We start from the raw sequence: 12,656 nt of genomic DNA, 5'->3' as shown, positions 1-12,656 counted from the left end.
AAAGAATTTTAGGCAATTTGGAAAATGTGACTGTAAAGAATTTGCATGTATTTTTACTTTATTTTGTAAATCCTAGAAGTTTTGACTTTAGAAAATAAAAATTTTCATGATGTGTTTTTATTGTTTAGATTCTTTGTGATAATATACAAGCTGGATACATAGTAGTAAATTGAGTTTTATTGTTTTTATAATTATAGATGATTTTATTACCATAAGGGAATTATTTAGCATGTTAAGCCAAGTTATATTAATGTCACTTTTATCCCAATATTTAGAATGTAGAGGGGAAGATAAGCTTAATGAATTGGTAGATATGTTTGGAAAGTTAGGTAATTTTTTTTGCCATGATTGTAATTGGCTACATGGAAGGAAAAACTGACAACCTAAAGTACAACTACATAGTTCACAATGTTTCTCCTTATTTTGAATTCTGATAATGATATTCTGGTAGCTACATCTTTGAATAGTGGTTTGCTGATTTCTAACCTTTATATTGTTATTGAAATCACTAGAGGATTGTAGTATGTAAACCAAGAAGGAGATACTGATAAGTGGGTCCCATTCTTCCTTGGTACTAACAACTAAATTTAAAACAACCTAGTGACTTTTTTGATCTGTGGGAGTTGAGAAGTAAGGCAGAATAAATAAGTCTTATATTAAAGATTGTAGTTCAGTCTCTCCTAAGTGCTTATTACTGTAAGAAGGGGGAACCAGTGGTTACCTAGCATGTAAATTGGAACACCAGTATGCCTAGCAATTAGTGTTTAGTGGTCTATACATACTAAATGTCAATTTTTTTTTTTTAAAGTTTAAATTGATCCTAAGTTTTTCTTTTATGTTTCAGAAGCAGAGCGCTCTGAAAGAAATACATTTGCAGAAAGGCTTTCCGCTGTTGAGGCCATTGCAAATGCAATATCAGTTGTTTCAAGTAATGGCCCAGGTAATCGGGCTGGATCATCAAGTAGTCGAAGGTAATGTGATTTTTACAAGGAAAGTTTAATTGGAGGAAAAAAAAAAAAGTCCAAGTACAGAAAGCCAGTGTATCTCTTACCTATCATAAGCATGAATTGGTGGGTCCTTTTTGTTTTGTTTTTGGTTCTTCCTAATAACGCCCTGGGGAAAAATATCTGGTAGCTAATTAGAGTTTAAATGTAGAATGATAGGATTCTGACATTCCATAAATTGGAGATAATTTAAATAAGTAGTTCAAACTTGAATCTTTGAATTTGTACTAAATTCATCATTCTTCCTTCCTAGAAAAATATTTTCTTTAGTTGGAGATGAAGTAATATAGTATTTAAAAGAACCTCAGTCTTTTAATTTTCAGATTGCTAATGTAAAGGTCAGTTTCTCAGGTGTCTTAATGATCTGGGAAGAAATGAAAGGTTGGTGTGTATGATAAGTGTTCATTATTAAATTTTCAGGTTTTCTGGGTTATAAGATGGACAAATCTTTATAACATTAAACACTGTTAGAATTCAGGGTATAGTTTTCTTTCTATAGCAAGCACACACACACACATACACACACACGCACACACACACATGCACTCTAGATATGAAAGCCAAAGTTCTTGGTTACTGACAGATTATGAATGGAAGCACTGCTTACTGTGTGATAATGTGATAGGTTGTAAAGTCTACTTAAAATGAAGACTCTCCTTGCCTATTTTCTGTTCCATATTCATCTTTCCCTCTAAAAAAAGGTTATTCTTAAATTGGCACCAGGAAGACTACCAAGTTGATAGCTTCCTGAGTTCAAAAACAACTAGAAAAGAGTTTTGTCAAACTATTTGTGGGTGACCAAATTATATCTTAAAACAGTACAAAAACATGTAGACAACACAGAATGGAAATTATCGCCAGCTTATTTATCTAGGACCATGCTAGGCAGACAAAGTGTTTGGTCTAAAATGGAAAGCAACTTAAATTCTTCATGAAGAAATTAGTGTCTCAATTATTTCAGGTATTTCATTTCCTCAGGGAAATTACAGGTGCAAATCAAGTTGGACTCTGATATGGTTGGTCCAATGCCAGTGCTGCCATCTTTTTTTTTCAATGTAAGGATTATTTTGAAGGCAAAGACTAAAAGGAGCTTCAAGAGTGGGTGATGTGTTGCTCACAGAAATAGTTTGCAGAGTAAGCTCCTTTGAGGAATTTGCCGAAGATTTCACTGCAGTGCTCTTAACCAGTTCAAACTCAGGGCTGCCGATTGAACAGATGAAAGCACAGGAGTCTTATTATCTACGCCGGGCAGTAGGAAGTCCACAGACTCTGCTTCACTGAAGTGAAACCCTCCTCTAGCCTACAATGGATTTTCTAGGCGATGCCCCTTGATGAGTATGCAGGCTGGGATTCATGAGCTGTAAGCTCAAAACTGATGCAATTTCACTATTGAATGGAGTACTGTTAAATGCCTTCAGATGATGATTTGACTCAGAAGTTTTATTATGTGACTCAATAGTTCCTGAGTACAAAGGGCAGATTTAGTGGAAAGCTTGATTGATGCATCTGATTGCAGGTGTATGTACTCTAGAGATTGTTAATCTGGAAGACACATGACCTTCGCTTTTTTGTCACAGTGTTATGTTTGAACATGACTGGATTCTAAGGCTTCTGTAGCATGGATATAACGTGCTTACAAAGAGGAAATTACATCATCCTTGAATTCTTCCATATTGTCAGAAAATACGATGACTCCAGGCAAGCCTATACGAAGAAATGTCAAAACTCTGAATCTTAGCAGCCAAGGTGGTATCTCCTCAGTATTGTCCTCAGCCACTGAGGATTCAGGTGAATCTTCATGAATTGTGTACAACATCTTGAAGAATAATTTTCTTTTTTTTGTTTTTGTTTTTTATTTTTTAAGAATCTATATGAGGAGCTGGGCATTGTACTTAAAAAATGTTCCCAAGACCCAATGAAGAAAAAAGAGGTTAAGGACAATTTTAAAAATGACAAGGAATGACCCCCTCATTTAATATTGAATTGACTACATCACAACAACAAAGTTGGGAATTTGCAAGTTCAAGATGAGACTATGGTCTCAATTTATCTTCATTTATTCTTAATCTACTCTAAGATAGATGTTGGAGAATAGCCCACATAAGTTTTTTTGGCCTGTGCAATGTTCAAATTTTCTTTTTCTTTAATTTGAATTCCTTTAGATGAGCATATATGCCTCTAGTTTGCTACCACTCCCCATTTCTTATACCTGCCTGCCCTTTACTCATTTATATTTTACGTTTCTGACCTATAGGCATTTCATTTCATTTGTGACCTTATCACTTCTTGATAAGCCCAAAACATGCATTTATTTTCAGGTTATTTGCAGTGCCTCCCAATTACTGCTGATTTTTTTTTTTTGTTGTTGTTTTTTCCCTCTGTGTTTGAGTATAACACATTAGGATACTAAGTGTCTGTGTCGGGCTTACAATTTAAGTTGTATAGGATCATCACACTGAACAGTCACTATGTTGTGTGCTGTTACTGGTAAGGAGCTGGCCTTTTTCTGTGGGTGATAACTTTTGGGCAGGGAAGTGACCTTGATTGAAATGATCACTGTATCCTGCTCCCTTCTGTATTATAAAAGCTCTTTAACTCAAATTTCTAAATTGGGGAAAATATACTGATATAATAAAAGAATGTATTATAGGTATATTTTAGTAGTGACTATTATAAGAGCTAATAGATTATTTGAGACAATAAAATTTATTTTGCACAATCTTACAAAGAGTGTTTCTATTTCAAAAAATATACCATAAATAAGCTTTATAAAATATGTTCCTGAAAGTAGCCACTAAAAATTTATGTGAATGCTTTTTTAAAAATAAATTTCCTTATAAAGTTGAAAATGTGTTGATATGGGAAAACACATTTACCCTCAAATTAAGTAGTTATTACAATTAGAAATTCAAACATTAACAAAAATATTTCAAAATTACTTATTTATAGATGTATTATGCTTACTAATAAGTTGTTAGGTCTCTCACATCAGAAATGTTTTGTCTTTGAGATTAAGTCTGCATGGGAGGATGAAGTCCCTTATGTATTGTCTTGCCCTTAAAGTTTCGTTTTTACTCTTTATTAAGAATCTCTAAAATTGTGGCCGAGTAAGGGATTTGTACTCTCTTTTAATTGCTGTTAGTCCTAAATGTGTTAAATTTGAAGTTTCTGTAAGCTTTTATTCAGAGGTAAAGTATAGGTTTTTGAATAGGCAGTCACCAGTTCCCCAGTGAGGTCTGCATTTGTGACTATTTCTTTTTCTTTTTAATGATGTGCATACCTGTACAGTATATTTTTTCATAGCAGGAGAAAAAAAGTCACACCCATACATTAATCTAACAACATATTTTACAAACCTCTAGTTTCATTCATTAAATTCTTTGGGATATAAGTTGTAATGTTAAAATTTTTTTTGTATGAAAGAATCTAAATTGATCTTTGTTTTAAAACTACTCATGTGTGGATATTTCTTTGTTTTTGCTATCACAGAAAAGGGACTTAGTAGGCTAACAATATTGGTTTTGTGCTAATCAGTATGTTTGCTGATGTCTATTATTAAACTTAATACTACTTACCTGACTATAAACAGGGGACAGAAAAACTTTGTTTAATTCTTCATTTATTCTAATTGTATGAAAGATTATTTCTAATCTTATCTCACGGCAACTTTTGTTCCCTGTGCTTAAGTTTGTGGGGAGCGTAACGTAATGGTTTTAGTGTTGAACTGGGTACTGGGATCCCCTAGTTTCATTTCTATCCCTTGCTGATTTTCCTGTGATTTCCAGAATTGGCATTTGTACTTCATTTCCTTTGCCTGGAGTGTTAACTTGTAGAACATACTTTGATCTTCTCAGATGAGAAGTTTCTGTACACCTTTTCATTTTGTTTAGATGTGGTAGTGAGCTCTGATTTTGTCCATGTTCTTCTAGTTTGAGATTACGGGAAATGATGAGACGTTCATTGAGAGCGGCTGGTTTGGGTAGACATGAGGCTGGAGCTTCATCCAGTGACCACCAGGATCCAGTTTCACCCCCTATAGCTCCCCCTAGTTGGGTTCCTGACCCTCCTGCAATGGATCCTGGTAAGATCTCATATTTTATTTATTTTTTTAACAAATTGACAAGGGTATGAAAGAAAAAATACTGAACATTTTAATGGGATATTTAGAAATTTCAAATATCTTAAAGAGCGTGAGTATTGTGACTTATTTAGTTATAAAAACTTGATTTAAGGGGTTTGTATTTTAAAAATTAAAATTCTAAAAACTTGTCAGGTACCACTCCTCTACTGAAATATTTATTTTTATACTGGTAAGAAGTTAGATAGTCCCTTCATTAGTACCATATCAAGGTAAATGAATAATTTGTGTAGTGGATTCCTTCTCTTATAGTTTGGAACAGAAGTTCCCACTTAAACTTCTGTCTGATCTCACCTTCGGCTTTCAGAGAAAAGCCTTAAGGCCAGTTAAAGAGAAATGTTAGGGATATGTCGCCTATAATGATATACATCCTGCTGTTCTGTTTACTGAAAGATGGTGACATTGATTTTATCCTGGCCCCCGCTGTGGGATCTCTTACCACAGCAGCGACTGGCAGTGGTCAAGGACCGAGCACCTCTACCATTCCAGGTAAGAATCTATAAATTTATCTGTCTCAACATTTGCAAGAAAAAAGAACACACTTTGAATATAGGATTCCATACACTCACACTTTTTATCTCAAGGAGACTTTTCATTATTTGAAAAGCATCTAATTCTCTGAATTACTTTCAGTATCTGAAAGATTTATGGTGTGTATATACATGCATTAAGAAATCAGTTGATTTGTATACTAATATGTTTCAGTTCTTTGTAATGAAATGAATGAATTTATTATTAATACTAGAATATTCTTTTGTTTTTTAATATATGGCTGATATATATTTTAAAACATTCTTTTACTTTCTCACATCTACTCTTGTTTTGGTACCAAATGGATCTGTTTAATTACAGGTCCTTCCACAGAGCCTTCTGTAGTAGAATCCAAGGATCGAAAAGCGAATGCTCATTTTATATTAAAATTACTATGCGATAGTACAGTTCTACAGCCCTATCTACGAGAACTCCTTTCTGCCAAGTAAGTTTTAGTATATTTTTTTTATGAAGATTTAGCTTATTGGATTTTATTGTTGAAGCTAATCTTTTGCAGTATATAGTTTTATGTGAATTTAAAACAATTTATCAGAATTCAGCATTGTATTCCCACTGCACTGCTAAGGTCTCTTCAGTGCAGAGGCCACCTTAACATCATCATATAGATATCTAAATAGATACAAACCAACTTTTACATTATCTTGATCAGGGTCTATTTTTGTGTTAAAAAGATCACAGAATAGTCTGTGACTGAAAGAACATTTAGTTGCTTTGTCATGCAGACTTATTTTTTTTTTTAATTTAAAAAGAAAAAAATATTTTTGATACAATTTTTCTCATTTTAGGGATGCAAGGGGAATGACCCCATTTATGTCAGCTGTAAGTGGCCGAGCTTATCCTGCTGCAATTACTATCTTAGAAACAGCCCAGAAAATTGCAAAAGGTAATGAATATATTTCAAAGCCTATGAGTTGCTTGGTTTTCAATTTGAATAGTTTCTCTTGTACATATAATATCATTCAAATCTTATTTTTGGTATATATAATGATAATTGATGGAAACATCGAGATAATTCTTGTAAATATCATAGAATCTTTTGAAAGATGAAGATGGATTACTAATAGAACCTTCCAGTGCTTAATGGATGGTAGTAGTAAAGTTTATAGAAATAATAGGTAGATGTCTTACTGTAGTACTTCTAACTTGGAATTCCTGCTTAATAGAATGCAGTAAGAAATATCAATTTCTGCTGTCCAGTATTTAAAAATATTAGTTACCTTTAAAGAATACTGATAATAAATAATTTATGAGATGGTCCATGGTTTGCTAAATAGAGCTAAGGCTGCAGCCTTAACTGCCTGACACACTGCTGAGGAGTCAGATAGTCGTCATGTTTGGTTATAATTTTGATTTGGCTTTTCTTTGCTTCAGGATTTGCTGGATTTCCATGCTTGTTGACTTTGTGCATCAATTTTTAGAAATTAATATACAGTAGTTTCTAATGAATACTGCATAGATGTTAAGGCTTTTCCATTTGAAGAACGTATAGGAGATTGTTATTAAGTCCTCCTTTTTTGAGAGATAACTACTGTATTCATGATTGTTTTAGATGAAGGATCCTCAAGTGAAAAAGAGGAAGATGTATTTATGGGAATGGTTTGTCCATCAGGTACCAACCCTGATGACTCTCCTTTATATGTCTTGTGTTGTAATGATACCTGCAGTTTTACTTGGACTGGAGCAGAGCACATTAACCAGGTAAATTATTTTTTGTCTGTATTTATGCTGTCTTTGGGTTTATGTTTGAAAAACTATAGAGTTTTTGGCTTTCAGATTATAAGTATTTTTCTTTTTACTATGAGTCATAAAATTCTCTAAAGAAAATAAATGTTGACTTAATTCCTAAATAAATGAAGCAGGAGTTCATTATTAACTTAAATATGGCAGATTTTAAGAATTGAGAGTCTAAATAGGTTCAGTAGTCTGCAAATCTTGATACAGATTTTTATAATTATATATAATGCCTTTCTTGAGGTGATATAAACTATTTATCATAATAATAGAATTTGGTTTTCACTTATATAATTTATAAATTATATAGTTACTATAATCTTATATAGCATCTTTTCTAGAGCATTATTAGTTTTATTGTGCTATCACTGAGATTGAATTATTTTAGAAAATACCAGAAACAATTACTCTGTAGATATATATACATAATTATTCTTTTAAAATTGTAATTTTAGGATATTTTTGAGTGTCGAACTTGTGGTTTGCTGGAGTCACTATGTTGTTGTACAGAATGTGCAAGGGTTTGTCATAAAGGTCATGATTGCAAGTAAGTACAATTCTAGTTTAATTTTACAAGCTAGATTTATATTGCTATAATAATGTAGTTTATGCTGCCATGTTTTATTGATATATAATTCAAAAAGTGTGATGTTTTTTCATGTTTCCCTCATAAAGCCAGTTTATGTATAAAAATGTGGTTCTTGATTTAGATTATACTGTGAAATGCTAGTCCTAATGTGCTACATGTAGGCTCATGTGCTAAGGAATATATGATCATACACTGTGACTAGGATCAAATTAATCTTTTCAGAAAAATGTGGGCAGAACTATTTGTCTGTATTCTGCAAAGATACCCCCCACCCCCCGCCATCTTCCCCAACCCAACCCCATAGGGTCTATTAGAAGAAAATTGCTGTAGGCATTGAGTGAATCATGGTGAATAATTGGACTGTCCCTTATTTAACTTTTTAAACTAAGTGTAGTAATCTTCCTTTTTAGCAGAATTAGTCATTCCAGCTAGTTTTATTAGCTTTCATAGAAGCACACAGTAAAATACCCTAGCACTAACATCTATAATGTTATCAACAGGAACATCAGCTTAAAGTTGTTAAAGATGTATAGATATTATAGGTAATAGAGAATTGGATTATAAAAGCCATCTATTATGTTTCTAAAATAAGTAGCCGTATAGGATGAGTGGAAATTTCTTACATTGATGCTTAGTTATAATATTTGCTGATATTCTTACTTTTCCTTATTTTAAGCATCTAAAAGTGGTAACCTGTTTTTCGTTTAACTTGCTCACCACACTGATGCTAGGATGGGGGTGAACAAGGCGATCCCTGTCCTGACAGGATTTGTAGTCCTGTCACATAGAGAACACATATGAGAAATAGCTGTCTGTAAAGTCATTAGATGCCTACAGGAAGATTACTTAAAGTAGATTAGGGGTGTACAGAAAATGTCAGGAAAGACATTAACAGAAATGACTTCACTTGAGTCATTAAAGTGTAATTCAGGGGAATTTTGTGTAGTTTTATAGACTTCATACCATAAAAGTGATCCTTCCTGTTGTATATGTTTTAACAATTAACACTTTACATTTAAATATTAATATCTAGTTTCAGTGAATTGTGCTTTAGTAATGTCAGTAAAGATCTTTGCAAATTTTAAGAATTTTAGTACTTAACTTTTGGTGAATTCTTTCTAGACTCAAACGGACATCACCAACAGCCTATTGTGATTGTTGGGAGAAATGTAAATGTAAAACTCTAATTGCTGGACAGAAATCTGCTCGTCTTGATCTACTTTATCGCCTGCTCACTGCTACTAATCTGGTCACTCTGCCAAACAGTAGGCAAGTGGATTTTTAGGACACAAAATGAGTAAAATAGAAGGATCATGGCACTTTTTAGTAACCTTCCCCCACCCTTACCACACTGTTCTGTTTGGCAGGGGAGAGCACCTTCTGCTGTTTTTAGTGCAGACCGTAGCCAGGCAGACTGTGGAGCATTGCCAGTATAGGCCACCTCGAATCAGGGAAGATCGTAATCGAAAAACAGCTAGTCCTGAAGGTGAGTAAATTTAATACTTCTGATTTTTTATGAAAAGCAGTTAGGTTGTATTTTTATCTTACTATTTTGTTTTTTTTCCTCTGTCTCTCTTTTCTTTTTTAGATTCAGATATGCCTGATCATGATTTAGAGCCTCCAAGATTTGCCCAGCTTGCATTGGAGCGTGTTCTACAGGACTGGAATGCTTTGAAATCTATGATTATGTTTGGGTCACAGGAGAATAAAGACCCGTATGTATGCATTAAGAAACTATTTTTTAGATTTGTGTATTTCCCATGTTAGTGTAGGTTTTTACAGTGCATTCTGTCTCTCCTTCCCCCCCTCAAGTCTGAGTGCCAGCAGTAGGATAGGCCATCTTTTGCCAGAAGAGCAAGTATATCTCAATCAACAAAGTGGCACAATTCGGCTGGACTGTTTCACTCATTGCCTTATAGTCAAGTGTACAGCAGATATTTTGGTAAGCTTTTTGAATATTTATTATAAGTATTTTTTTTCTTAATTTGCATTGCATGGTTTTAAAAGCCAAATCCCTCTTAGTATTGATAGGCTCTGATTAAGCAGTACATTTAAGGGAATCAAATTTGGGGGTGATTTAAATAGTTTTACATAACAGCAGAAGCTCCTTTAATTCGAAATAAAAAACCTAAAATGTGTTACAAATCCAAATTGGAACTAAGACTCAGTGCTAATGAGGTCATAGTAAAAAGAACATACTCAGGCACTGATGAGGTGGCATTGCATTGAGGACCATATTTGGAAAACAACCTGTCATTGTCAAGTGCAATAAAAATAAATTTGTTTTGAAATTCTGAAAACTTGTCATAAAGAGCTGGGCACAGTGGTGCATGCCTGTAATCCCAGCTACTCGGAAGGGTAAGATAGAACAATTGCAAATTTGAGGCCCAGCAACTTTCTGAGATAGGGTCTCAGATAGGTCATCTCAGTGGGAGAGGACTCCTTGGATCAGTTCCCAGTATCTCCCCCCACCCCCCCAAAAAAGTGATAGAGAAATAGTTACATGGAATTGGATTTTTTTTCTATAATTAATATCTGTGTGGTAAATCACACATGGAAAAGATTAGAAAGTGATATCAGTTGAATGAGGGAGATGGGATTATGAATGTAACATAAATATTTGAATCTGCTGTTTGTGAGTACAGTAAGTGAAAAAGTTCTTTTGATATATTTAGTATTTCTGTTCTGATTTACATCAGATTATGGAACAAAAACAAATCATACAATTGGGACCTATTTATGGAACACAGTGGTAGAGACTGAATGTTTTGGTTAAATTTATTTTGAAATTCTATTATGAAATGTTAACTGAAAAATGTTAGGCTTTTTACTTAATGAATGTTTTACTATCTTATGAAATATCTTAATAAGAACAATTACAATTATTTTTAAAGCTTTTAGATACTCTACTAGGTACATTAGTGAAAGAACTCCAAAACAAATACACACCTGGACGTCGAGAAGAAGCTATTGCTGTGACAATGAGGTTTCTACGTTCAGTTGCAAGAGTTTTTGTCATTCTTAGTGTGGAAATGGCTTCATCCAAAAAGAAAAAGTAAGCCATCCTTATATATTTTGGCTTTTACAACATTTTTTTCTGCAGGACTCATAAAATATTTCTTTATTTCCCTTTTTGCCCCAGCAACTTTATTCCACAACCAATTGGAAAATGCAAGCGTGTATTCCAAGCATTGCTACCTTATGCGGTAGAAGAATTGTGCAACGTTGCAGAGTCATTGATTGTTCCTGTCAGAATGGGGATTGCTCGCCCCACTGCACCATTTACTCTGGCTAGTACTAGCATAGATGCCATGCAAGGCAGTGAAGAACTATTTTCGGTAGAACCATTGCCACCACGACCATCATCTGATCAGTCTAGCAGGTAAATTTCTACTATAAGAAATTATGATTAATTTATTCTCTGTTGATGTCATGTTTGCATAAACATATAGGTGGTATGCATGATTATTTATGTGCAGATATTTTATTTGGGGACATGTGAAAGTACTTTCAAGATATTTATCTTCAGACTTGTCAAATCTACCTCCTTATCAAATGTTTTTTTTTAGTGAAATCTACCTGGACTCGAGGTTATGCTACTGATCAGATTCTCTGTGAGGGACTCATCAGTACTTAAGTGGTATTATTACCTTGTGAAGTTTTGTCTCTGTTCCCTTGATTTTGTTCTAGAACACAAAAAAAATTGGTCATCAACTCATCTCTAAACACTATCCATTAGCTTTTTTACTGAGTTTCAAGTTTTATGTCATCTTGTCCTTTTTCTTAATTCATTATTAAAGCATTTTACTCCAATCCTTTTACTTGATTCTTGTCCCAAACTCTTCCAGATCTCCTCTGATAATTGAGATATTGCTAATGTTTTCTGATATTACAAGCCCTTCATCTAATATGGTTGTAGTCAACTCTTCCCATAAGGGTGTATTTTGACCAAGTGTTTAAAAGCATACACTTGACCAGATGCTTGCATTTCCCTTGCATGACTATTATGTATCATCCATTGAGTATGAAGTGTTGAACGCAGTAGCTTTACTTTCTCTGTTCCTCCCCTCCAACTCTTCGAAACTGTTATGCCCCAAAGGTTTAACATAGCTTTTTTAGACTAGATTTTAGGCCTGTGGCCCTTCACTGTGTCAGCAAGTCTCTGGTGGGGAAAAAGGGTGAAACTCCCATTTCTAAATGGGAGTGATTTGTGTATTGGTAGTATCATAATATGAAGTACATAGTTTCTGTAAGTGGTTACCTTGAGGAACTGTAGTTTTGCTGCCCGTTTTCCCCAAGGTGTTTATTTTAACAAAGAAAATACTTATTAGTTGTGGTTTCACACTGTTGATTTTGGTGGGGAGGCACCAGGGATTGAACTCAGGTGCACCCAACCACTGAGCCACATCCCCAGCCCTATTTTATATTTTATTTAGAGACAGGGTCTCACTGAGTTGCTTAGTGCCTCACTTTTTGCTGAGGCTGGCTTTGAACTTGCAATCCTCCTGCCTCAGCTTCCTGAGCTGCTGGGATTATAGGCGTGTGCTACTGTGCCTGGCATGACTTATTTTTTCATATTGTAGAAATGTTGTAGTCTCTTCAGTGGTTAGAAATATCCTTTTCATCTCTTTGCCTCTCCTAA

At 34.1% G+C, this 12,656-nt stretch overlaps 1 protein-coding gene across 1 annotated transcript in view; it reads left to right on the top strand.

Moving 5' to 3' along the window:
• Ubr5 (ubiquitin protein ligase E3 component n-recognin 5) overlaps positions 1 to 12,656 on the top strand; it is a gene marked incomplete at its 5' end in the record, with an annotated part of 90,941 nt that overhangs the window by 45,621 nt on the left and 32,664 nt on the right. Inside the window, 13 exons of the mRNA XM_048801943.1 lie at positions 845 to 971; positions 4,934 to 5,085; positions 5,536 to 5,631; positions 5,995 to 6,118; positions 6,480 to 6,577; positions 7,244 to 7,392; positions 7,881 to 7,972; positions 9,137 to 9,283; positions 9,382 to 9,500; positions 9,603 to 9,729; positions 9,827 to 9,956; positions 10,909 to 11,069; positions 11,157 to 11,396. Of these exons, the coding sequence (XP_048657900.1) occupies positions 845 to 971; positions 4,934 to 5,085; positions 5,536 to 5,631; positions 5,995 to 6,118; positions 6,480 to 6,577; positions 7,244 to 7,392; positions 7,881 to 7,972; positions 9,137 to 9,283; positions 9,382 to 9,500; positions 9,603 to 9,729; positions 9,827 to 9,956; positions 10,909 to 11,069; positions 11,157 to 11,396 (1,762 nt within the window). The remainder of the gene's footprint in view (positions 1 to 844; positions 972 to 4,933; positions 5,086 to 5,535; positions 5,632 to 5,994; positions 6,119 to 6,479; positions 6,578 to 7,243; positions 7,393 to 7,880; positions 7,973 to 9,136; positions 9,284 to 9,381; positions 9,501 to 9,602; positions 9,730 to 9,826; positions 9,957 to 10,908; positions 11,070 to 11,156; positions 11,397 to 12,656) is intronic.

The sequence above is a fragment of the Marmota marmota genome, unplaced genomic scaffold (genome assembly GCF_001458135.2).
Source record: "Marmota marmota marmota unplaced genomic scaffold, marMar, whole genome shotgun sequence".
NCBI lineage: Eukaryota > Metazoa > Chordata > Mammalia > Rodentia > Sciuridae > Marmota > Marmota marmota.
This window is presented reverse-complemented; position numbering and strand designations above follow the sequence as displayed.